Raw genomic sequence first — 27,796 nt, 5'->3', positions numbered from 1 at the left:
TTTACGGTTTAGACTCGTTTCTCACCCACACACGAAATTACCGAAATTAGCAGAAACTGTTTTCACCCTCAAACAGTAAGTTAATTAGCCATATGTTCACACTTTAAAAATCAAATTTTCCCCATGGGAGAATTTCATAAACAAACATGATTTTGCATTTTTACACCCAAATTCGATAATCAGTTTTTATAGCTGTTGTTTCTCGGCTGAAGCTCTTCAATAATAAGTAGGGAAATTAGCAAATTAAAATTTACATTTTATGGAACTTAAGTAATGAAAATCTCAGAAAAGGGAGGAGATAAAAATTAGAGAGGTTTACATTCAAAATCAAAGAATTGATATTTTGGTCTACACTGGTGACAGTCAAGCTACTCAAAATACACAATGTCTTGGATGGAAAAAACTAAAACGCAGCTATGTGAACCCATTGTAAAGCATATGGTAGATGGATGATGAGTTTACTTTGTAATGCTCAATACTTCAATCAATCCAAGAACAGACGTCTGCCTCTTTATACTCATTTTTCTAATTCTCCACTAAATCTGTTGAGCCCATTTATACTCATGCCTGAACAAATTTAACGCCTAGAACAAAATACAACACCACAAAAATAATTAAAGGACGTTATGTTTTAGATCTTTTCCCGATACATATTATTGACATTATTCATGAATACAGCAATAAAAGAGACATCAGTGAATAAATTTATTCCGCTAGGCAAACCATAGAAAGAAGTCAAGTATAGGAAAAATAACCTGACCTGAATCAAACATAAGTTTAGTGAGAAATATGCTAAATCAAGATACTCCAAAATGTGTGGTATCGATTTTCTAGGTTTCTCTGTTCCTAATGTAATCACATGATCCATCTTACCGTTCCTAAGCACGAATTTCGATGTTAAAACCACCTGAAAATCTAAAATGCTACTAACATAAAAGATTTAAAAGAGATAATGTATTGCAAAGTATTAGACCTCCTACATGATCAAATAGAACAGTATTGAAGGGAGTATCTGCACCAGCATCCTTGCCATCAATAATGCTTCATAAAAGCACAGAGTTGATAAAGATCTGATTAGCTGAAAAATATCAAAGAAAAAAAATGGTTAACTACAGGTTGTGTAGAACATTAGGAGACAGGTACCTAGAGACCAATTTCATATGTAACATATTTCAAGCACCTATGTCAGTAGGAAGAAGGCACACTTTTAGTTTCAAGCACCTACGAATTGTCTTCCCAAATAATCAATCTATTTATTTAAAATAATGAATGACAGTAAAAATTAAAGGATCTAAGGTACCCATCGAAGAAAATGACGATATTTATTTTACTTCTCTATAGCTTCATAGTTCCTAATGTTAGCGTGTATAGGAAGGGTAGATAACTCACTACACATCTGGTTGGGATATTTTGATATATACCTATGCTCTTTTGTAAAAAACTATATTTACTTTCTGAAGCTTTTATGCAGTGATTACTATCCCAATTACCAAATCAGCTTGTACAAAATTAGGCAGTGAACAAAAAGCACAACACCTCTCCCCATCACTCTTTAGTTTTTCATAGTTGGCGGCCGATAAGTTTTCTTTCCCTGGCAACTTCTGCTGACTCCAATAACCAAAAAGTTCGACAGAACAGGGTTAACAGTAGTAGCCAGGATAAGGCAACTTAGCTTAAGATATACACTAAAATCTCCAGAGAGCAATTAGACCTGATTTGCAGAAATCCAAATTAAAGATTCATACACACAGTTCTGGAAGAACGGCTTCGAACAACTTTTAATGTTTACAATTTACCTGTTATTTAATGGAAGATTCCTATATTCCATTATAGCTTGATGTAGCATTCTAACGGAATAGATATCTTGCCATAGAGTTAGGATTTTTTCTATTCCATGCCTCTTCTCTCGGCCAATAAATAAATCAAAACAATAATCAAGATAAACAAAAACTCATTCAACTTTTAGGTTGATAATATAAATAAGAAAAAACATGTATATGGAATCAATCACCTGTTTTGCTGGAGCAAACTAAGATCAAAAGGAGAGCGAGCAGCCGCAACTGCCTGTTCGGGTGAAAACCAAAAAAAGTGAAATAACAATAAACTAAGAACAATATTATGTAAGTAAATCAAATAAGAAGTGCCCAACAAATAAGAAAAGGAAACTGATCTTACCTGGCATGTCTCTCCGTTTAAGCTAGGAAAACCATTAAGTGAATCAACAATATGAGCTACGAAAACCGTTAAGGCATGCATACAAAGTCGACAGTGAGAATCAATAAAAATAGTAGAATAACAAATCACGTCTTCAATATGATTTCCTCCAAAAACATCCATATCTTGCGGGTGCATGTTTTATCACCTGGAATACATGAAAAGAAGTAAAAAAAATCCAAAAAAATCAGTACAACAAAAAAAAATAAAAAGAAAAAAGAAAAAAAAAAACACAGAGATTGATTCAATTATTATAGGGTTTTTTGATCCAACAGAAATCGTTTCTACAAATTCAAAGAAACAACAATGAATCAAAACGAACCCATTATGGGAGGGCTATCACTCGTACTACATAAATCCAAGAAGATAACGAACCTACGGACCAAAACATAATTATAGAAATAAATCGTGAGAAAAAAGAAAAGAGAGAAGGAAGATTAGAGACAGAAAGTACCAAGGCTAGGGTTTCTTCGCAGGAATGAAAAGAAGTAGAGCTAGAGAAAAGGGGGAGATCTGGAGAAGCGGTGAAAAAAAAGTGAAAAATAACCATCGGGGAGGGGTCGAAAATTCGGAAGATTTGTGGTGCAAAAAAACAAAAACTTCTTATTGATTTAAATATTTTCAGTGGGTCCAGAAGCTGTAAGAAACGAACTTTATTCAGTTTATAACCACAGCATGAAAAATCACCTGAAATTATATTATTAATGGTGGCACAAATCTAACCGTCATTTTAGAGACGCTACATTGGATAAATCGTATGCCTCATTTCCCGTGGCCACGAACATAGCAGATCCGGTCAAGTCCAATCCAAGTTGTTGTTGATTAATATTGGTCATATAATTTCGAGACATCGTTATAACAATACTGTTCAAGTGAGATTAAATTACCTCGATGTGGGTTGGCATGCTTCATTGTATGTTTGCATTGAGCGCAATGATGTTGAGAGGCTGTTTACAATAGGGAAACCCATGTGACGTTAATCACTACTTAAACAATGCTTAATGTTTAACTAAATGGAAGCAAATGTTAGAATCTAAAATCATTTTTGCCAATTGCAATATCCACATTTAACCAATCCGATCTAGATTCATCCAACCAAATTGCCAGTTGCAACCACTTTATTCTAGTCATGCAATAATATATCTGAAATTAATATGGCCAGCAAAGTGTCAAGGCAAAGAGTTTAGAGACAAATATGAATCGAGAGCATGGCTTGCATCTTATCGGAATATCCCAGCAAACTCTGATTATTTGGCCTGTTTACTAGCAACACCGGAAACATGGTTTGTCCGTCTTGGTTGAATGCATCTATGACAAAACCAAATTTTCTATGTAAAACCTCATATAGGATTTTGAATACATGATTCCGGGAAAGCTCCTGCATCGAATGACTATTAGAGAGTGTGTTCAATACCATTGAATTTAGTTTTACATAGAATTTATAATAAACTGGATGTAGCTGTCGTTAGAGATTTGTGAATAGCCGTCATTTTAGAGACGCTACATTGATTAAATCGTATGCCTCTTTTCCCGTGGCGACGAACATAACAGATCTGGTCAAGTCCTCTATCTCCTTTATAATTCCAATACAGGTTGTTGTTAATTAATATTGGTGTTAGAGCATTGCTCGGTCGACTTCGCATGCGTTGCTATCTCAAGCATGTTTGTCAATGTTAGTGATCAAAACTATAAGCCTTGATTTCTAGTCTACTATAGCTAAGGTCTCGGACTAGGATAGAAAGTGTAGTTGAGCTCAAGAACTCCATGGCGATCATCATACAAAACGAAGAACTACTCAAGGAACTGGTGGATCTTCATCGACTAAAAGGTATGTGGAGACTTGAATTTATCTATCACTCAAAAGTCTATCTACTCTATCTCCTATCTTGAGACAAAAGTCGTTGTGCTATATAGACTTTGATTATTCACATTTGCTATTTCGAGCCGAGTTTATCTCGCCTATCTATTTCTCGAAATATGTGTTGGTAAGCTTTTGCTTTGGCCAAACTTATCTTTACCTAGTGACGAAAGTCATGTTATGTTTCAATCACTTTGAAAATGACTTTGATGACGATAGTCGATTCTTTATGTCTAACGACTATTATAACATTGTAGAAGAATGTTTCAATGGTGGATATAAGCATTGTTGTGGAAACACATATATGTATAAGTCCTTATTCCTTGAACCGAAGTTTGCGAACTTTGTTGATCAAGAGAACCGGAACTAGAGCCGTGAACTCAGTCCGAGAACCCAGTCCGCGAACTGGCGAAAATTCTCGACCCGAGAAAATCTTCTGGAGTTTGAGAACTCCTTCCGGGAATTTAAGTCCGCGAACCCAGTCCGCAAACTTGAGTTAGGCTATATATAAAGACGATTGTTTGTGAACTCATGTTTATATAAACTAAGGAATGCAAGTTTGCAAACCGTGGATATAAAGTTCATAAACCGATTCGAGCGAATCAAATCATTTTTGCTTCAATTGTGTCTTGTGTAGTTACATAAGATTTCCTTGCAATTGAACAACTTTCTAACTAGTTTTTTGAGTCATTTGAACTAGTTATGGTGAAGAAGAGATTGGATGATATGAAAGTGCTCATATGGCTAACCATTTGGTTAACTACTATTGAACCAACAAATGTACATGTTTGGGTACGGTTACACAAACCTAAAATCGTCATTTCATTTGTGTATAACAAGCTAGGTCTTTAGATCTAACGGTTGAAAGATATTAGCTTGAATCTAAATCAGGTTTTCATCTGACGGTGAATATTGAATGCTTTGTTACCAAGCTAACATTGATTGCAAACCCTGATTTGAAAGGCTATATAAAGGAGAACTCTAGCAACTGGGAAACCTAATCCCCACATCTTCTGTGTGATACTAGTTGCATAGCTAGAGTCGATACTCCTTTAACCTTTGGTTTCTTCTTCTAAACCAGGTTAACGACTTAAAGACTTCATTGGGATTGTGAAGCCAGACCGATACTACTTTCTCGTAGTTGTGTGATATGATCTTGCATATTCTATCGTACGAGTACAATCTCAAGGATTGGCTTGAGATTAATATCTCTGATAGGCAAGATATAAAAATTAATCACAAACATCTTCGTCTCATTGTTTGTGATTCCACAACATCTTCTTTCGTCGCGTCGATTAAGATTGTTGTGAGGTGATTGACAATACTAGGCTGTTCTTCGGGAATATAATTTCGGATTATCAATTGGTTCCTGTTCACCTTAATTTATCAAAAGACGGAACAAAAAATTGTAGGTAATTCTGTGGAAGACATATTTATCTATTACTATAAACTTTTTTGTGTGATACAGATTTGTTTATTAAAGTCTTCGACTTTGGGTCGTAGCAACTCTTAGTTGTGGGTGAGATCACCTAAGGGAATCAAGTGCGTAGCATCCTGTTGGGATCAGAGACGTAGGAGCATAACTGTACCTTGGATCAGTGTGAGATTGATTGGGGTTCAACTACAGTCCAGACCGAAGTTAGTTTGAAGTAGGCTAGTGTTTGTAGCGGCTTAATACAGTGTGTGTTCAATCTGGACTAGGTCCTGGGGTTTTTCTGCATTTGCGGTTTCCTTGTTAACAAAATTCTGGTGTCTGTGTTATTTATATTTCCGGATTATATTGTTTATCTTTATAATTGAAGTATCACAGGTTGTGTGTTAGGATCAATCAATTAGAATATCCAACCTTTGGTTGTTGATTTAAATTGATTGACACTTGGATATTGGTCTTTTGTACCATCCAAGTTATCTCTCTTTGATAAAGACTCGCAGATTTCTATTTGCTTGAGTATAGATCAAATCGAGAGATTGATATATAAAACTCCTTGATGTACTTTTATCTAGATTGAGTCTGACTGTCTAGTTGATTCTCTATAAAGTATATTGGAGTTTGTCCATACAGATTGCTAAGCAAAATATTTGGTGTGGTAGTTAGACCCACGCTTTTTCAATTGGTCATGTACTTTCGAGAAATGCATCATTGTATGTGAAATACCAAAAGTTTATAATGCCCATTCTGGGATAATTTGTCTTGGCAATATGAACAGAACATGCAATACTATTATTTGTCTGCAAAACCTTTTATGAGTATGAATGTGGTGAATACTCTTCCTTCCTGTGAACGCATGGATTCTGTTGTTAGTTGATTTATGTAACCTTTATCAGCTAGTGTGCATCAGTTAAAATAATAATGGCAACACCATAAATTTTCTGTTACCTCTATTTCAGGTTCTCCAAAGAGTTTTTGTGGCTCATTAACAGTCTTCTTCTAATTTTTATGCGGACACACAATCACTCGTTGACAGTCTTCTTCAAGATGAAACGGAAGAATGACCTGTAAGATGTATAGTGTTACAAACCATCCTCTCAAATATGCTCACCAAGTTTCCAGATAATATTTTCGGGTATGACGGCATGTAACTTATCTCCCTATATCAGCGAAGGTGTTAGTCATACACAATTGAAGTTGTATACTGTATTTCATGGAAACAGGGGATCAATACATGTTCGTTAACAATAACCATATCGACACTGGTAATGTCGTTGGTAATTGCATATGTAAGTGTGTGTGCGTGTTGTAGAGAAAATCTTAGTGTAGGCGTGTCATGTGCACGTGTGGTTTGTAGAGAGTTAGGGAATGAGCTGAGTCGAGTATATAACCTGGAGAGATCTCTGTAACAATTATCTTTCTTCCTATAATCAATTGATTATAAAACCGTCTCAATACAATGTAGACATTCATTCATTGAATGTTAACATGGTATCAGACTCAGAAATCATGAATTTCTGAGGGTATCGATCCAGTTTTTCCACTGATTCAACTGAATATTCCTCTCCTGCTGTTGTTCATCAACAACATCTTATAACTATGATTGTTCTTCATCAGAAATTCGCAGATTGTTCTTCATCCTACAAAGAATTACATCTCAGATCTAAATTACTTAAAACAACATCTGATCCAATTTCATCTTCAACCAAAGATTTCCATCGTAATTAACTTGTTTTTGCAGTTAATTTCTTCATCAAGATCTGTTGCTCTTGATTCCTTATGCTGAGATAGTCTGAGCATGTTCTAGTCCGCTACACTACGGTCTAGTTAGGGCGAAAACTTAAAGTCGTTTCACCGATTGGATTCAGCAGAAGATTGAGAAGTTGTTGCTCTCATATATTACTTCAAGGCAGTCCTCACATATGTGTTGAAGAATCTTGTGTTTTACATGATGTTTCTGAGTTTGAATTTCGTATTAGAGTTGGAGTGTACGAATTAACAGGTTTGAGTTCTTCTAATTTTCATTAATTTTGTTCATAGAGATTATTTTCATGGAAAGTATGCAGTTGTGATTATTTATGGTTAAGTAGTGTGAGGTTGTATCTGATCCTGATGCTAGTATTGCAACGTCGTTAAGAGGATTAAGCATGATTTTGGATCTAAAACTCAGTTTTAGGGTTTGAGATCTTGGTATTTCAATTTCCAGTTTGGTTGTTTTGGGTTGAAATTACTTATCTCATCAACTGAAATTTGAGTCTCTGCTGGAAATCTCAAACTTTATCTTTAAATTACTTTAGTTTTAACATCATCTGTTCAGCTTCTACATCACTAGCTCAACGACAGACAATTCTGTCTTTAAAAGCTGCTTTCGTTATAACTAGGTTTGTGGTAACTAGTTCTTTCATCAAGTCCTACTTGTGCTGATACCTGACGATTTTAAGTCTGAGCATGCCTATCTCCTCTACACCTTGTCTAAATAAGAGAGAATCTTAAAGTTGTTCCACTTGAAAGTGAGGAAAATCTCCTCTTAAATCACAAATTTTTATTGATGTGTGTATGGAATGAGAGTTTGTTGCACTATATGTGCTTAATTTGCTTCTTATCGGTTCATCCCATTGGTACTAACTTTGGTACAGTCCTCTTTCATTAGTGAGTTGGCTTGCAAGTTTAATGATGAAACTGAAGATGATGTTATGGGATTGGAATTGGTGAGTTATATTAAGTTCAGGCTGATGTTCTCTTTGATGAGTCTATACTCAATTCTAAGTATAGCCTGATGTCCTTTATATTTTATCTCTATCAGTATCTTTTCATTTTCTTTTAGTGCATAAATAATGGTACAACTACCAAGTACTTTTCAGTACTCTCAATAATTTTATGGATATCAGTTCAAGGTCTTAACTCTTCTCTCGTGTCATTGATGTATGCAAGCTAATGGTGTTCATAGTTTAGTTCTCTCATGAATGGTCATTGCAAGATGTGGTGCTGGAATTGTGTTTGTGTGAGACTGCGGCTTACAGGCTAATGATGTTAAGGATTTGAATTGTGAATATGTTTTGAATGAGCTTTCAGCTTATTTCTGGTAGGAATACAGTTACAGGCAGAATTGTGCATGGTTTCTTCACAGCAAACTTGTGTGAAGCCTATTTGTATGAGCCTGCATCTTACAAACTCATGTTATTACGCAACTGAAGTGCAACTGGTTTTCTTTGTGGCCTGCTATGTGTTGAGTGTCATATGCCAATGATAAACTTTCCAAGTGTTGTAGTATGTGAGACTGTTTACTTCTACAAATGGTGGTACAGTTAGTATAGTCAGTTGGTTTAAGGTTTTGCAGTTGTCCTGGTGATGTTTCCAATGATACAAGACTCAACTGATGTTGTTGTGTTGCTCCCATCTCCTACTCTCTGTGAACTGCAGAATCACCTACCTTTCATTATGGTCTTGAACAACTGACTACTCTTGTTGCTGGCTCATGTGTACTTTAGGTTTAATTGTGCTGATGGTATGTGCTCTTATTTCTATTTCATTATTTCTTCTGTGCAAGCTACTCCTGCTGCTGTCTGTATCCTTAATGTTGCTATGACACCTACTACAACTACTACTTCTATCTGCATATTATACTGTTGCTACACCAAAATAGTCATATTCTGTTTGCTACAACATTATGATTCTACAGTCACATTCAAGCTATATCAACTGCAGGTGTTTGCTTATACTCTGCAAGTTCAATTGGTTTCTTTTCACTGTAGCATATGAGTACGATACTTTCCATCTTAGAACTGCAACTCTTATCAGTTGGTTTTTTTTTTGTACCGTGTCCATCATTTCTTACTGCTGGATATGCTGTTAAATCTACCCCTATAAATGCTACTTGGATTCCAACATCACCTACTTATCATACAGTGCAGAAACCCAAGAGTTCTTACAGGTCTGGCTACATTTTTGCTTGTTAACAGCTGTTGCAGTGTTGCTCATCTTTGATCTACACCAACCATATACTCCTTCCTAACTACTCATCAACAACACCTTATTTCTATTAGCATATGTAAGTGTGTGTGTGTGTGTGCTGTAGAGTGAACAAGATCAAGGTACCTTCAAAGCACCTTGACCTTGAGGGATGGTAATAGCATATCTAAGTAGGGCTGCACATGGTTCGGTTTTTATCGGTTTTTGGCAAAACCTAAACCGAAACCAAAGTACTCGGTTTTTCAATAATGAAAACCAATAAACCATATAGCCTATTCAGTTTCATTGGTTTCGGTTTCTACTCGGTTTTGTTAAAAACCAGACGGTTTTTGGTTAACCGAATGATTTATAAACAATAATGTGTCAGTGCTTTATAGTTTACACAAACAGTACACCTAATACTACAAGCGGCAGAAAAGTTTGCTGGCAACATATCAGAGACATAAATGACGAGCAACTAAAATGACAGCAAAAGGCTTTAATTCGAATAATCCTCCTAAGAGTCCTAACCATTCATTAACTACAATTCATCAGTATGAAAAGATTCATTCCGCTATGAGAATAATAGAGGTTCGCAGTATCCAGCTAAGAAAACCCCCAAACATCTTTTAACTACATACTAATTAAAACAAAACTAGTTCAAAAGAGAATTAAAGACGGAAAAAATATAAGAGCTTAATGCTCCCCTCTAACATCCACGGCTAATATTAGTTCAATCATATGGCCAGTAACAATCGGTTAACCATATGGTTTTCGGTTCGGTGTTTTTAGGAAACCTAAACCGAAACCAATAGTGTCGGTTTTTTGGGACTGACAACCACAAATGAACCATTGGGATATGATTTCGGTTCTGTTCAGTTTAAATTGTTCGATTTCGGTTTTGGTTTTCGGTTCTGGTTCGGTTTTGTGCAGCCCTATATCTAAGTGTGTGTGTGTGTGTACTGTAGATTGAATGTTAGTATAGGCGTTCCATGTGCACGTGTGGTTTGTAGAGAATTAGGGAATGAGCTGAGTCGAGTATATAACCTGGAGAGACCTCTGTAACAATTATATTTCTTTCTATAATCAATTGATTATCAAACCGTCTCAATACAATGTAGACATTCATTCATTGAATGTTAACAGTTGGTGGACATAAAGTCCAATTCTTCCCATTTCCTAGTAACACGAATAGTAATGACGCTTGATTTTCCTTCATCAAGGGATCGCAAACTCTTCAACTTTTCATGGGCCTTTAGGGTTTGATATTAATCTGCGATGCCCGTTCTTAGGCCAGCAACTGAAAATGGAAGTAAAAATTTATGAGATATCTAATTCAAATATAGAATTAAGTGATGCAGTTTATACCTAATGAAGGATTATTAAAAAATGGGTAAAGTAACATCAGGAAGCGAAAATAAAAAATATCACACAACATTATCAGAGGAACTGAAGACGTCAATTTAAGCAAATTAAAACGGGAAAAATTCACCCGATTAAAAGTGGACGGGAACAATAACCGGAAGTAATGGAAAAAAAATTACAAATTCAATTGGAACTGATGCTGTTCTCGATTGGGGTTTGACATTTTATAGATAGATTCCAATTATTTCAAGGATGAACAAAAATCAATCTGTATCGGGAATACCTTCAGTTGTTTGTTGAGGAGAGAATAGAAAGGCATCTTAGGGTATCAGATCTGTTATGGAATAGGGAAGTTCAGAGAAATAAATCACTCGAACACGATGAGATCTCCATTAATCGGAACATTGAGAGAGAATGGAAAGGGATCCTATGTCAATTGAAACATCAATCTGGTGTTGAAAATGTAAAGAATTATCCACGGCTGTGCCGTTATATAATCGGCAATTAAGTAACAAAATTAACACACCTAGCGTGGGACGTGAGGGAATGTCAGCCATTGGATTAACCAATCAAGTAAGTTATTCTAGGAGGGGAGGGAAGATCTCAGCCAGTAGTTAGAATTTCCTATGTATCCTGGCCACTGGGTGAAATAACAAACCCTCCTGTTATATAAGCATTGATTTGATGTTTTGTTTGTTTATTGCAGATTTTATTCATTGGGATCGAGAGTCCTTAGCCTTTGGCTGTCGAGAAGGTATATAAGTATTCATGCACCTGATGAGCATATAACGAGTGATTCACCAGGGTTGTCGTTCGAAGTTAAACTTTAGAGGTACGTTGTTGTAAAGTGAATTTACATACCTTTAACAAGTGATGCATCGACTGATCAGCATATGATTGGTACATAAGAATACCTCAAACATGTTGAAATTACATGGTTTGAAGTCGTGATTGGGTTCACTGATTTTTTTTAAAGGGAATTAAAAATTAATAGCTAATATCACCATCACCATCACCATCACCATTGACAAATCTTTTTTGATGAAACATGATTAAACCCATAAAAGCACTCATAAGAGAAAAACTCACCTGCAGAACTCATTATGGATATTTTCACGGCCTCAACTTTTTTTTATATTCTTTATGAAGCTTCTAGACAATTATTAGTCATCATTTCCAATAAAAGACCGTAACTCTTACCCTTCCCATATAAAGGGAATATGATGAAAAGCGCAGAGAAAACTAGGATGGTGAATATTCACTTCTTTATGGATATAACTTGCAGGTATGGGAGAAAAATTGTTGCACACAAAAATTTAATATACAATTATTGCATTTTGACTGTTATTGATTAAGCCAGAAAACCTTATACACATGACCACACGTAAATGGAAAAATATGAAAATGAGAGGTTGATACCGGGCCGTAAGGCCCGGGTGATACTCAGTTAACAAATAAAAATAAAAGAACATTTATAAAAAAGTTTACAAAAAAGAGGCGAGGAACGCCCAAGTACTTATAAACTACGGAGTATTTTAATCTAAAACTTTGTTCCAAACAGTCTACAATAGCAAGAAAAATAAAATGAATTTGTTATAATGCTATTGTTAGTTTCTGTGCACGACCTATGAAGTGCAAGGGCATGATATTTGAAACAATACCAATATAATAACCTTATAACTCTCTCATCTTTAGGTTCTTCTCAAAACCAAAAGAAACTTTCACCACCATTAAAGTTTGTTGCTCAGATCTAGTCCATTTTGGGCTAGATCTGAGCAGATTTCTTTTCTTTTTCTAGTTTTCTTAGATAGTTAGTAGTCAAGGACAAGTTTTTGTTTCGATCTCCAATGTTTTTATGAGATTTTTATGGTGTCCTTGTGGGTGTTTAGTCCTTTTTGTTTGTGTCTTCTCCTTTATGGAGACACTATATGTTTTCTCATGAAGTTTCTTTGTGATCTCAATGGAGATTTTAGGTGGAAGTTCAAGCATGGTGATCAAGATTCAAAACTTTGGGCATACTACTTTCATATTTGTATAAGAATATTTCTTTTTCAAGAAGAAAAAACCTTTCAAAATGGTTGGATTATAATCCCAAAACCATTCTCCCACTCTTAGGATTGTTTGGTACTCGCGTCAGTAGTTTGTTACTTCTCTTCGTTAGTACCTTTGAATTGTATTTTGATCTTTGATACATGCATCTCTAATTTACCATGAATGAAATTTATGATAAAAAAAAATGAAAAAAAGAACCAGTTTGTATTTCAGTCTCAACTGAATGCCGTTATGTGCGTGTGCATCTCTATGACATTTCAGCATTCCGTGTCATGTTGCTCCGAACTAATCTTTGGACTTTTAAAAGAGGTGCACGGCGAAAGTACATAGATGTAGTCCTCTGAATTCTGACCCCTCCCAAGTTCCAACCGAAAAACATGTAAATCCCAGCTCGTCAAAATTGCTTGTCATGCGAAGTCCTCTGGAGCTGTAACTTATGTTGTGGTAAATGGTAATACAAGTCCCATTACTCTGATGAGTAAATTTTTGATTTCCCCTTCCTTGCGGAAATAAACAATTCATAACTAGTCATAATAATCTCAGTAGCACATGAAATCTGGCCAACACCTGCTCTTGTCTCTTTTCCACTGGGGACTATTTCCAGAGTCAAAGGACATTGCCCTGTTCTCGGATCACGACCTTATTGATTCAGTCCAAATGATTGTTCATATGCACAACCTCTAATTTTTCGACGGGGTTGACAGTTACAAACAAGTATGGACTGTACCGTGAAGTTGATTAAATCAAATCAGATCACATTAAACTCAGAGTCCCCCTTATAAAAGTCTATTTGAAACTTTCATCTGCAATACTAGTTTGAACCACAAGTAAAATACTTGAATTGCTGAAATTTCAGACTATGGGAATGATGACACTGCGATGAGATTAAAACCTAGCACCGACAGAATCCCAAGATAATCACACTTCAACACAAACTGCTCACATTTCATAAGTAAACTGTCTCAGATATTGCTTCATACGTATTTTTAGCATATTCTAACGATGGACAATCTCAAACAGAACACAACACATAAGTAGGAACTTTGAACATTTATTATTCAAGTCATATGTTGGTACAGTTCTACACTATGCCGCTGCAGACAGGATTATTATGGTTCAATGTAAGTAACAGATTTTCAGTGCCAGACTCTATTTACATAGTGATGGTCGGCTTTTTTGTACATCACTCTTTCTTACAATCTATTACAACTACTAAACTAGATCAATTCAAAGTAAGTACTCATCATAATACATTAAGAAAATGGCTTCTGGAATGTCACGAGGAAGTTTATTAACATACATGTAGAAACGCGACAAGTCATCCTTGGCTACAATTTCTGGATCAATTGAATCACCATTGCTAGTAAGAACCCATAAGTCACCTGAACTAACCCTCTTTAGACTCCCTCGGCAAAAAGGGCAGGACTCTGACCTCGTATTCCTGTAAACCACAAACTCGTCAAAATTAGCTCTTCCTGTGGAATCAGCTCAAAATTTTCAAGTAACAAAAAATATGAGGTTCTGTTACTAGTACCAGTCATGGTAACAGTTAATGCACATTGAATGACAACAATTAGGTAACACCATCTTTGTGCAAGTTTCCATACAAATACCACATTCATCTTCCCTGTCCAAATTTATATCATTGAATTTCATCCTCTCAAATATTTCTTTGCATAGATTCTTTTCGTAAGTAGAATCTATCTCTACTAAGTTAGTTTGTAGCTGTTGCAACGACGGTAATATTACAGCTGCACATTGTAAACGTTTTGGTTGTTAGAACTTCAAAATTGAGGGAGGAAATGCAAAATTAAATTTTCTTTGAGGGAGGAAATGCAAAATTAAATTTTCTTTCAAATGTAGAAACTTGTACAAACCATAGAAATCCCTAATAGTTGCCTTCCTCCCATTAGAAGCTAAACTTTTTCTCCCGTCCGCGTATACCTGTAACAATCGATAATTGCAAGAGGATTAAACACAAGCCCAAGAGTAGGATTTCATGAAATTTGGGGTTGACCACTATAGGAAGGGCAGTCATAAGTCATCACTCTCCTAGAAAACCGGCTCACTAGAAACGGTAGTCCAGACTGAAAGAATCGAGGTAACTTATGGGATATGTGTCTATCCTAAGAATCTTACATAGTTAGTTCCTATAATAATTTTCACAAATGCAAGAAGAAGAATTTATAAACAAGGTAGGAAATGAAAACCCACCTTGTATACAAGTATGTGAACCAGGTTTGAGCAACATGGAACCAGACATGCACAAGTAGAATCAATCCATTGAAGTAAAAATAGAAAAAATGGTGTCAAGTGATTGTAAGCAATTTTCATCTGGAGGCATGCACCCCCTTTTGCTCTTGGAATTGCACTTGCCCTGTTACAATTAAATAAAATAATAATAAAAAAATAAAAAACTCAAATTCATATACCCACTTCACTTTCCTCATCTAAAAACCATCAAAATCCTTCCTTGAAATTAAAGAAGAAATCAAGAACCATCAAAATTCACACAGTACAAGAACAATCTTTTTGAAAGTAATAACACCCAGACCTTTTCATGAATTTCAAGACGAAAAAGATCAGGAGAACAGATAGTTCAGAAAAAGAAAGAAAACGTACAGGGTATTAGCATATTGAATATCAGCTTCAAGAACCTTAAGAGTCTCCTTGTAAAAAAACCTTGAGAGCTGGCTGTCCATAATCTTTCTGTGTTTCTCTATATTGTTCTTGGTGAGATGAGCTAGAGAGAGCTATTGCACAACAGTGAATGGGGTTTGGGTTCCTGATCTTCTCAATGCAACTTTATTATAATGACCACAAAAGAAAAAGAAAGGAAAAAAAAATGGTAAATTTTGCTGCTTAGTGGGTTCCACTTGCACCAAACATTTCGTTGTTTTTAGTGAGTACCTTTTTTTTCTTTTTTTAGTAAGTATTTTTTCTTTCTTTTTCTTTTGAAGGTGTTTTGGGTAAAACTGATTCTGCTGTTTTTGGTAAATTTGAATGTGTTGATGAGAAACGAATTCAAACCCTAAACAAATGTACTGCACATGAGTATTTTTAGATTCGAGAGATCGATCTGTAAGACTCTGGTCTAAACCAAGAAATGGTCGTTCCAGATTCAATTCGGTCACAAAGTGAAGGAGAAGGGTTGATCTTAGGGAGGGAAGCGAAGAAGGTGTTTGAGATCAGATTGTTGAATTATGAAGGTGTGGTTGTTTTATGACTTGTATCAGAATATGGTTTCTGGCTACTTGTGTTGATAACACCCGTGTTCGAAAATATGTTGGAAAACCTATTTATACCAGTCATTGAACGCACCCCTGATCTCGAGAAAGTGGAGGCAGTTAAGTAGTGGAAAAGTGGGGTTGTGCAAAAGGTGGTGACCATCACGTTTCCATTATGAAGGAAGACCGATCACCCTTTCACCCACTACTCTCTCCATTAATTGTCTGTCCTTTCCTGACACTTTCTCGTAATGGGCGCGTTGCACGCTGCACGCTGTAAACCGCCAGACCAATACCCCAATGAGCATCCCCAATTTGTGACGTGTTTGATGTCTCGAGTAAATGGGTCAAGTCATGAGACTCGCCGCTAAAAGCAGCACATTGTGTTTTTAAGTCAAATAACAAATTTTTTTGTGGAATCAATATTTATAAAACATCGTATATAATCGATATATATAAAGCATCGCTTTTAAACAAGCAGCTGAAAATAATCGATGGGGCAGGAAACATCATTGTTTTAGAGTTCGTTCAAATTAGTCGCGAATTTGAACGTCATAAAAAGTAGCGTGACCGGCCAACTTTGGGCGATCGTTTGAGAACCCTATGGGTGAGCTACCACTTGGTTGATCGCTCCCTGTGGAGGAGGGGTGGCCAGTGATCACAGCGTTACCCAGTTGGCCTCTTGAAAATAAATCTAGACCATCCGATTAGGCTAGCGAAGTTAGACGGACGAGATGAATTGCGGCAGTTGCATACTGTCGTTGATGCAATTTAGGGTTTTGGAAGCCATGCGGCTAACCCTATTTTGGGCGATCGATTCAAGGCACTGGTCATTGGTTTGAACAGGTCGATTGGTCAGGTGTAAAGGCAGGCTGCAGGTGAGCATGCTGATGTCTTCCAGGCCGCCTGTAATTAGATCTAAGCCATTCAATTTGGATGACGAAGATGGACGGTTGTGACCGATTTTCGACAGTAGTATGCTGCCGTAACACAACTTAGGAACGACTTGATGCGCTCTTGGCTTTCCATGATCAAGTCGATCGACCAGGGATGTAGTTGGGTCGCCGGCGTTCACATTGATGCCTCTTTGATTGTCCAAAACACGATCTAAGCTATCCAACTTGGCTGGCTAAGTTGGACGGATGTGATGATTTTTAAGACCGTTGTGGTCGGTCTAGCTCGTTTGAGCTTTTCTTTCGCGGCACGGTCACCCTGATTCTGACTAACGTTCAGGGGTGTAGCGGTTGAATTAAAAGAATTTTGATCGGCTGGGATGCTAGTGGGCCCACCGGTGGACATTTTGGAGGTTTCCTAGTTCCACTAGAAAGGGGATAAGCTTGTTGAATTGTGTGGCCAAATTGTGTGGCCGCGATTGCTCTTTAAGACTGACATGGACAGTCTAGATTTTTCTTAAGGAATTTAAGCTCGTTGATCGTGCTAAATTTTAATTAGAAAGTGCGTTGATGCGAAAAATCTCTTTATCAGAGGTGACGCAGCCTGTGTGAGTACTTTCATGCAGATCTTAATACTGACATTTTGGGAGATTCGTGTTGCTCTGCTGCGAGTGAACATTAATCGTCATGTCCTGCCAACATTGAGAGTTCAGCTGGGGAACATAGCATAGGAAATACTAGGCGGGCGATGCATTAGTGAATGATGCTAGTGGAATATAAAATTCGTAGAACGTTTGGGATAGTTGCTATATGCACCATTCTGAGTGAATTTTATATATATATAAATATATTGAATTGCTCAATACATTTGTGAGCGAATTGGTTTATACATTCATTAATTTCAAATGGCTTTTGTTCCTTTGCAGGATGACAGCGCATTAAATACAGGGTTTCCCAGTTTTAGCCCTGAACCGAAAACCACTATCAACATTAAGTCCCCTGCTTAGCACGTAATGGTGACACTATTACGGGATAAATAATTGATGGTGATATACAAAATGCAAAAGAAACAAGAAAGATAAGGTTTACTAGGAAGAGTTTGATCGATCACCAACGATAGGTCCGTACGGTGGACGGCATCGGCACGACCATGGCGTGTCAGCCGGCTCGACTGCCTTTCTTCGTGTTCGAACCAAATAGTTAGGACTCTGCAAAGTGTGTGGGTATAAAAGGGCGTCGACCCCCCCACCCTTGTGATTTCATGTTTTGTTGCTGCCAAATCGACATGCTAAGAACAGTGCAGATCAAAAGCTGATGCTTATCTAATTCCTTGACTGAATCCAGTCCATACCCTTCAATCAATCAAACCCCAGTTTCACTCCATATATAAAACCCCCAAATTTGTTGTTATAGAGAACTCCATAATCCCATTTGTAGAAACGAGAAAATACAACCCTTGTGATTTGAATCTGGCCTTTGTAGTGTAAAAATACGCAATACCTCATCAATTTGTATCGATCCATGAGGACTTCATCTCTGTTTACAGCAGTTGCTCTAAGGAAGATGATGCTCAGATCCATTTTCGTGTGATAAGAAGGAAATGAAAATATTGAAGTGAATACCACAAAAGGAATGTGGTGGAAGAGCTGCCACGTATCCCACTTTCTTTATTCCACCATTCACTTTGTCCGTAAAATGAAACAGCCAAGCAAGTGGCTCGAGTGGTGAGCAGCACGGGCGTACAAGGCAGATCACCACAGGCCCGGCCTCTTTTGTTGCCTTGAGCTTTGTTGTCGCAATCGCCATTCAGCTCATCGTTTAGCCATTTATTTTTGGGGTGAACAGGTTTTATCCGTAATTCCTGTAAATGACTTAAAACAATATTATTAGCCAGCTAACGAGATCTAATTAGTGTAAATGTGTGTATAAAAATGTCGCACTTACGTGCTTATCAAACTCCCTCACACTTACATTTTGCTAGTCCCGACCAAAACAAGAAAAAATTATATCCGCGACATAGATGGATTAAAAATGAGACGTCTGTTATACAGTTAGACGGAACCACTAAACAGTGATTGAGAACTGTCTGCTAAATATCTAGACAAATCCACTAAACAGCTGAATTAAAGGTGTCGGCTAAATAGCTAGACGAATCCGCTAAACAGCTGGATTAAAAATGTCCGCTAAACAACTGGACAAAACCACTAAATAGTGGTGTAAAAAAGACCGCTAAACAACTGATCTTATCATGTAAAATTTTCACTTCATTTTTTTTTTAAACATTAAAATGTACAAAAAAACAATGAAACCCGAATATGCAGACAGAGAATCAGAAAGGCATGGATTTAATTTACCCCACCCCCAACCTAATTTCTACATTGTCCCCAATGTGGCAATGGTTAAAAACAACTCAAAGGTGGAAAGGAGTAATCATCCAAGCACAAACATATTATTTATGATAAAGAAAATAAATAAAATAAAACTACATTATTTTACCACTGTCGCAAGCCAGTTCGGTTACATTTAGCACATGCAACAAGCCTTTAAAACTCAAGCTCGCACAAGAGGACGAGTTTTTGTCTCGGGAGGGCTTCCAGCTGTGATACCCACAAACACAAGGGTTGTCTCCCTAAAGCGCTGAATTTTATGTCTCCATCCAGACATCTGCAATACACAGCCAATCAAACATAAGAAGGATCCTCCAGAGTCGTGGTATCGACTTCTGGATTCACAAGTTCCAAAACTGGTTTCAACCGCTGCACATTAACCTTGAAGATGTTGCTATCATTAGGATTTTGAATGCCAACAGTACAATCACGAAATTCATTTTTAAAATTAAAAGGGTCTTTCCATCGTGACTTAAGCTTACCTGAAAACTGGTGCAAATGAGAATCATAGCAAAGAACTGGTTCAACTATTTCCTTAATATCATGCTTATCAAGACACAATTTCATTTTACATTTGCAGTTGGTATCATCCCCATTTTTGATCTCATGAAGCTCATTGAGCTGTGACTTCATACGTGTGCAAATACTAGGATCAATCCCTTCTATGCCTGCAATACTCTATTCTGCGACACTTATATGCTTCCTAACAACATGTGAATGCATTGTTTTCTGTTCCTCATTATGTTCAAATGGTATAAAAACTTAGAACATCTCCATTTTGGCCTAAAACATCATAATCCAGTTCATTAGGAAGGCAATTGAGGTCAGGCTTTGAGAATTCTACAGATGGAGACAATGCCTCAGTTTCACTGATTTGAAGTGACTCAAATCTAGACTGTCACCTATCCGTTTCCAGCAACAGGGATGAATTCAGTAAAGAATTAACTTCTTCAATGTATCCAACCTCATGTAAATCCAATAGATTAGGAAGACAAGCTTCTAAAGGAACTTTAGCTTCTAGATGAGATGCTTTTTCCTCCACACCTGTTTCAATCATATTAACTTCATGAATATCATCACTACCACCTAGACCTTTACATGCATCAAATATATTCAACTCAACAGTCATATTTCCAAATGAAAGATTCATTATTCCAGTTCGATAATTAATCAAGGCATTTGCAATTGCAAGAAAAGGATGACCTAAGATGACAGGTATTTCTTTACTAGCATTAGATACAGGTTGAGTATCCAAAACGATAAAATCCACCGGATAGTAAAATTTATCAATTTGAATTAACACATTCTCAACTATCCCTCTCGGTACTTTAACGGGTCTGTCCGCAAGTTGTAGAGTGACTGAGGTGGGTTTTAATTCACCTAAGCCCAACTACTCATAAACCGAGAACGGTAGGAGGTTTACACTAGCTCCCAAATCCATAAGTGCTTGTTTGATCATGAAATCCCCTATTATACAAGAAATAATAGGGCATCCTGGATTTTTATATTTGGGAGGAGTGTTATGTTGAAGAATAGAACTTACCTGTTCCGTGAGAAATGCCTTTTTCTGCACATTGTGCTTCCTCTTGACCATGCAGAGATCCTTCAAGAACTTGGCGTAAGATGGAACTTGCTTAATCACGCTCAAGAGAGGTATGTTGATCTTCACCTGCTGAAAAACATTAAGGATATTCTTATTATCATCCAATTGTTTAGTAGACAATAAACGATGAGGAAATGGAGCATGCATCTTTCTATCAATTTCAGAATGTTCATTTTGAGTATCATTGTGACTATTCTTAAACTTCAGAGACTTCTCAGGTTCTTTCACCTTCATCGGGGTCTCAATCACCGTACTTCTAAGAGTGGTGACAACATTAGCTTGCTCCAGGTTAGAATTTTCAACTTCAAATGTGCCTTTGGGTTAGGTTGAGTTTGGGCAGGCAATATCCCTTTCTCCCTAACATTGAGACGTCATTCAATTCTAACTATGCTAGTTTTCATATCATCTAAAGTCTTCATAACATTCTGATTTATCTGTGTTTTTCCCTGCATAAAAGTATGTAAAGTATCCTCAAGAGAATTCTTATGAGGTGGCACATAAGGGTTACTAGATGATGACTTTTGGGGAACATTAACACCATTTATTGTAGGACCATTCCTCCAACTGAAATTAGGATGGTTTCGCCAATTTGGATTGTATGTTTCTGAATATGGGGAAATAAATGGTCTTTTATAAGAATCCATAGAATTATCTTGGTCATGTAACACTTCCTGAAATGCTGGAATTGTAGGACAATCCTTAGTGTAGTGTTCAATACTTTCACAAATACCACAAGCATGTTCGACCGGGTCAGCTACCTTAACTACGTTTGGTTTCTAAATCGCATCAACTTTCTATGCAAACTAGCAATCTTAGCATTCAAGTCATGTTCTTCATTCAGCACATACATTCCAGGTCTAGAGGTAGCTAACGGTTTGGACTTATTTCTATCCGACGTGCCTGAAGTATCCCAATTCTGGGCATTTTTAGCTAGCGAATCGAAGTAAGTCCAAGCATCATCAGGTGATTTATTCAAAAATTGACCATTACACATAATTTCAACAAACTGACACATACAAGAATTCAGACCATCATAAAAGAAGTTAATTACTCTCCAAATTTCATAACCATGATGAAGGCAGCTAGAAAGCAAGTCATTAAATCTCTCCAACACTCGAAAAATGACTCATTTTCCTTTTGAGAAGAATTCATAATATTTTTGCGAAGAGTGATGGTTTTATGAATAGGAAATTTTTTTTTCAAAAACTCTCTAGTCATTTCATTCCATGTCCTAATGGTATTTGGTCACAAAGCATCCAAGTCTTAGCTTTCTCCTTTAGAGAAAATGGAAACAATTTCAATTTCACGACATCTTGAGTCGCAGCAACAAAAGGCATAGTTGCACAGACTTCGTCAAATTCCTTCAAATGTATATATGCACTGTCCGAGTCCAAACCATGAAACTTAGGCAGTACTTGTATCTTCCCATACTTAATCGACACATTGCCAGCATTAGCCGGAAGAATTATACAAGAAGGTGTAGAAGTCCTTTCCGGCTGCAAAAAATCCCTAAGGGTTATAGGTCCATCAGCATTGGTTGCGGCCTCAGCAACTATTCTAACAGCTTCAGCCTCAACCGCTAATCTCTCAGCTTCACCTGCCATTAGATGACTAGGGTGATTCTCTAATACCCTATTAGCTAAATGATGATAGTTTCGCAGTCGATTAAAATGATCAGACCTAGAATATTGCATACACAAAAGAAACAAGAAACAGATATAATGTTACCCAAATGGCTGTGATTTCGAAAATATTTCAGCCTAATCACAATTGAAGCAACAACACTTGTTCCCTGCACCCGTAGCAGCTCCTAATGTCGCCAAGTCTTTGGAGCTATCTTACTCCTTGTTAAGAAGCAACAGAAATCAGCAAACTCTAAAACAAAGCTAAAAATAAACAGATACAACACTTAATTCTAAGGAACACTAAACAATCTCCGGCCCGCGACTCCAAAATTTGATCACTCTTTTCAGAGTATCAAAGATAAAGAAGTGTAGTATAGTCGTGTTCGAACCACAAAGATTGTTTGTGCTCAGAAGAATTGTTTAGCAAAGCAATAATATAATTTTGATTTGTAATTGAGAAAGCAGAGAACAATATTTATAAAAGATAACAGTTGATGTAAATCTACCGAGACACAAGGTTCCACCTAATGGCTTTCAAGTTCTCATATCATTTAATGATAACTCGAACAGAACTGAATAATGATTTGTTCTACCCGGAAGGTATAGAAAATTGGGATTTTAAAGTAACTAAAACAAATACCATATCATGACTGATTGATTATGTTTCTAAAATAAAGCTCAATTGAGAAATGTCACAGGGATTCCCTAGCATTCAATGTATCCGGAAATCACAATGAATATAAAAAGTTTGTGGACATTATCAACACAAAAATGCAACCAAACGAAGACAAAGAAATGGACTAAAACCTGAAATTCATTTATGATCACTGTAAAGAATACTAGAACCCATTAAGCTTCCCCTCTTGTCTTGGCAGAGAGGGGTTTAACTTCTCATTGTTGTGTAGATAGACATTAAAAGTATTGAATCAAAAACTCTAACACAGAAGAGAACTAAAAAGAACTGAACTAAGATAAAAAAACAAAATAAAATTCGGATTGCAGTATTCAATCGTACCCTTCTTGGTTGATTAAGCTCATCCTTTATACATCAACAACTTGACTTCTTCTCTAACTACTTGATTCAAACTCTTCCTGGATTTGGGGAGAACACTCCGTATAGATGTAACCTCTTTCACAAATTTCTGCTCGTACCAGCTTCTTAGCACCACTTGCCATGACCATTTCAGACTCACTCTCCATTCTGCCATCTAGCCACCTTTCTACACGGCTGAACCCAACAACACTTTCTATCTCTCTTTCTCAATATATAAATAAGTGCTCCAGATCTTCTAACTGGTCCCAACTGAACGGACTCTGAAGTTACCAACTGCATAACATGGCCAACTACTCTCGGTCTCAGCATCAGCTTCATCGAACAACAAAAACTTATATTTGGCTGCTAATTCTATCTCTACTGAGAACCACGAGATGCTCCTGTGAATGTTCATACAATTAGTAATAATAGCTCAATTCGGTTCATACGAACAGCCTCATAGACAACTCATTCAACTGATAGGTGTCATAAACACCTTAATATTTATCTATTGTTTATGCTTCTTTGCTACTTTTCTTGTAAATTATGTATCTTATGTTTGCTTTTGAGCGTCATAGGTACTCTGGAGTCATTAAGAGCAAAAGAAGGAGAAGTCATTCATTTAAAGCGAAAGTAGCAAGAAGGCCAATTCACATGCGAAATTTGGAGCGAGCTAGGTTGTGCAAGAGAGTCATGCTGGAAAATAAACCGTCAGTTCCCAGTTGAGTGAACAGAAAAGTAGGCTGTCAGTTATCTGAAACCGACAGGCTAAACAATTTAAGGTGGCCCCTATCCAGTAATATGTGGTGCCAATATAAATTTCCATTACTACCTTAAACCTGAAATTGAGAGTTTCTCTCAATCATTTGCTTAAAATCCAGAGAGAGGAAAGGGTGCGGCTGTTGTCTGAGACAGAGGCAGTGGTGAGCATCTGATGTTAAAATTCAGAGACCAGAGTGGAGATCGATTGGGTTCAATGGAAGAATTCGTGAAGATTCAGATGGAGAAATTTAGGGTTCGAATGAGTTGAAATGAAGGGGGTTTTGAGCTGATAGTTGCAGCTGATGAAGATGATGGTTTTGTGATCGATTCATAAAGTTTCTGGATATGGCAGAGGTTCAGTTAGGGTTGGATGGCCGATTGAGAGATATTGAGGTGGTTTCTGCTGATTAATTTCATCGGAAGTGAAGAACAATTGAGATGATACTGAGTTAGGGTTTGCTGCTAAGGAGAGGGCTGTGATGAAGCAAACAATGAATATACAATGATGGGTTTGTGTTGGTGTTCTTGCAGATGAAGAGTACAAGGGTTGCTGTTCATTTCATGGATGGAGAAGATGTTGGTGATGGATTTGAGTCCAAGAAGTTGTTCTGCTGGTATTTGAGGCAATGGTTGCAGGTGATGGAAGGTTGAAGAATGTATGCAATGGATGAAATAGTTGCTGCTACAGGCTAACGCGGGTTGAGAAAATGAATTATAGGTTTGAGGTTGTGCCGCATGTATGATATTGATGGTGGATGGAAGGAATTGTGGATGTGTAGGTCTGAAGCTGGGAGATGAGTTGTAGTATGTTACTGGTGATGAACACTGGAAGTACTGGTGGCATGAAGACATGGATAAAGAAGAACTGGCAGCAAGGGTTACAATTGGTGGTGGCCTTGTCATATTCGAGATGGAGGATAGTAAGGATAAACTTTGTTGGTGGTGCAATTGGTGCTAGAATTACAATGGGTTGTGGTGTTACAGGTGCAGCTCTGGTGCACTCAGCAAAGAAGAAGTTGATTATGTTGCTGAGCTAATGAAGGTGATATGAAGTTGAAGCAGTACTAGCTTGAGAAGATGCAGTTGCTGTGTCTAGGCCAAGGTGGTTATAGCAGGAAATAACCGAGTTGAGGCAAAGTTGAGGTTGCAAAGGAGAGTTGGTGACTGTGCTGGTGGTATTGGAACTGGCCATAAGAATTTATGAGCAAATGGGAGTATGCAGAATTGATGTGGTGGTGATGTATGGCTAATCAGTGTTGCTGTGGTAGCCTTAGTTGAGCAGTTGCAGGTAAAGCTACAGGTGAAGATGCAATTCAAGTTGGTTCTTGGTATGAAATGGAGTTGCATCTGAGTTGGTGATGATGTTGTGGCTGGAGTCAGAAATTGCAGCCAAGAGCAGTGACAAGGAATGGAGTATATGAAGTTGCTGCTGATAAATGGTTGTGTTATGAGTTTGGTGGTGCAGTTCAAAGCCGAGAAGGGTGTTGTCGCTGTGACTGATCGAGATGGGAATTAAGACACCCTGGCGATATGGGTTTGCGGGGTTGTGGAATTCAGAGAAGCTACAGATTGTTTTGGAATGTTGATTTTCATGGATGCAACTGCAATGGTTGAATGTTAGATGTATGTTAGGAACGATGCAGAGAAAGAGCTGTGTGATGCCTGAGTTTGAGCAAGAGTTGCAGCTGGAGTTTGCACTGTCAGTTCCACAAAACTGACAGGTATAGCAGTCATGAACCTGATGGGTTCTTGAATTTTTGGGCTTGTTCTAATTATTGGGCCAGGATTCAGCCGAGCAAATAAATTGAAAAGTTTTGGATGGCTCGGATTTGGAGAGGGGTACAGGCAGATAAAGATACAAAAAAGAAACAAGGGGCTCTCGAATGTTTTATCTTTGCTTTTACTTCTGTCTGGGGTTTAGAAACATGATGGCTTTTCTATTTCCTTCTTGTTATGAACTCCATGAACATAAGTACTTAATTTTTTTTGATTATGGACTAGTTGGATTTCACATAACATGGTCCTTTGAATTAATATATTAGTTTTGTCTCATATTTATCGTTCATGATTTTCTGGAAATATAGTTATATGATTGACGTATTATAACATGATTTGATTGTTTGTTTTGTCGAGTTGCAAATTGGTAGTTTAGGGTTAATCATCGAGCGATAGTCCTTGAACACAAGTAGCATAAATATGGTTATAACTTGTAGTGATACATCATTGTAATCATACGTGAACCATGACCTTTGTTAAATTGTTTCGCAATGTATTTCGATTGCATTGATTAGCCTTATTTCATGAATCTTAATGCTCCATGGGAACTGAATCTGATTAGCGCAAGACGTTAGGTTATTCTTTTGGTAGAATTCATATTCACATCTTTTAATGTGTTTGTTGATGAAATCAGGAAATTAGCGGGATATCCTTTTGACAAAGTATTCTAGAGCTTGTGATAATGAGAGATTAAATATCAATTCTAGTTATTAAGACAAGAACATGTTTGTGAATGAAAACGAAATCCTTAACCGATATCTTTACATCTTGATTTGCGTGTTTACTTCGCTTTATTTGTTTTTAGTACAACTTAGTTTATTAAAAATCAAAAAAATCCCCGCTTGCTTTACATAAGAAACCGAAACATATTGACAACCTAGTCCTCTCTGTGGAAGCGATCCTTTCTTTTTTACCTTGCTTCATTATATATTTTGAGTAGTAAGAAAGTGTAATTATTTTTGACGCCTACGACAACGATCAAATTTTGGCGCCGCTGCCGGGGAGGCAGCGGTTGACACTTGTTTTTGGTTTCTTATTTTTTTTGTTATTAGATTTGTTTTTATTATTCTTATTTTCTGGTTTTTGACATAGTTTTGAGAACTCTTGTTTCAGGTACTTATTATGGAAGGAGCATATTGGAACAATGGATACGGTTTTCAACAACCTCAACACTATGACAATTGCCCACCATTTATGGGATACAATCAAAACCAATTTATTGGCTATGATGCATATCCTATACAACCTTACAGTGAGTTTCATACATACCAACAACAACCTTGTAGTGGGTATGTAAGTCAAGCACCACGATGGGGTAATTCTACTTCTAATTGGCTTCATTCGAGTTGTGTGCAGATTTTGAATAGATTGAAAGATATGCAACAAAGACTAGACCAACTTGACCGTGATAGAGAGAACGTCGCACAAACCAATTTCTGCAACACTTTCTCTTACCCGACTCCGGATCGTAGTTATGATCATTCACCCATTCAAAGGGAAGAGTCATGGGAAAGAGAACCTATTGTAGTTAATGGTGGTAAGCGTGTGAACGTTAGGAAACTTGCACATAAATTATACAAGTTTGAAGATGATGGAGCCTCGGAAGAGTTTGTCGATGAAATTA

The 27,796-nt window shown here is 37.0% G+C and overlaps 1 protein-coding gene and 1 long non-coding RNA gene across 6 annotated transcripts; both read right to left on the bottom strand.

Annotated features, from left to right (window-relative positions):
- Positions 1 to 235: 235 nt before the first annotated feature.
- On the bottom strand, positions 236 to 2,768 carry LOC113276102. Of its 5 annotated transcripts, none has more exons than XR_003323972.1 (4): positions 2,669 to 2,768; positions 2,176 to 2,362; positions 1,797 to 2,064; positions 236 to 1,078 (listed from the first exon to the last, which is right to left on the bottom strand). It is a non-coding gene; the product is annotated as an uncharacterized LOC113276102 (long non-coding RNA). The 5 variants fall into 5 exon arrangements; XR_003323974.1 differs by having other exon boundaries at positions 236 to 1,900; positions 2,012 to 2,064; XR_003323971.1 differs by having other exon boundaries at positions 2,012 to 2,064.
- Positions 2,769 to 13,897: 11,129 nt separating this feature from the next.
- Positions 13,898 to 15,666, bottom strand: LOC113274076 (E3 ubiquitin-protein ligase AIRP2-like). Its single transcript, XM_026523591.1, has 5 exons — positions 15,489 to 15,666; positions 15,081 to 15,243; positions 14,744 to 14,810; positions 14,401 to 14,617; positions 13,898 to 14,307 (listed from the first exon to the last, which is right to left on the bottom strand). Exons 1-5 carry the CDS (start codon positions 15,566 to 15,568, stop codon positions 14,094 to 14,096), a joined length of 741 nt encoding a protein of 246 aa, XP_026379376.1. The 5' UTR covers positions 15,569 to 15,666; the 3' UTR covers positions 13,898 to 14,093.
- Positions 15,667 to 27,796: the final 12,130 nt, after the last annotated feature.

This window comes from Papaver somniferum, chromosome 4 (assembly GCF_003573695.1).
Source record: "Papaver somniferum cultivar HN1 chromosome 4, ASM357369v1, whole genome shotgun sequence".
NCBI lineage: Eukaryota > Viridiplantae > Streptophyta > Magnoliopsida > Ranunculales > Papaveraceae > Papaver > Papaver somniferum.
This window is presented reverse-complemented; position numbering and strand designations above follow the sequence as displayed.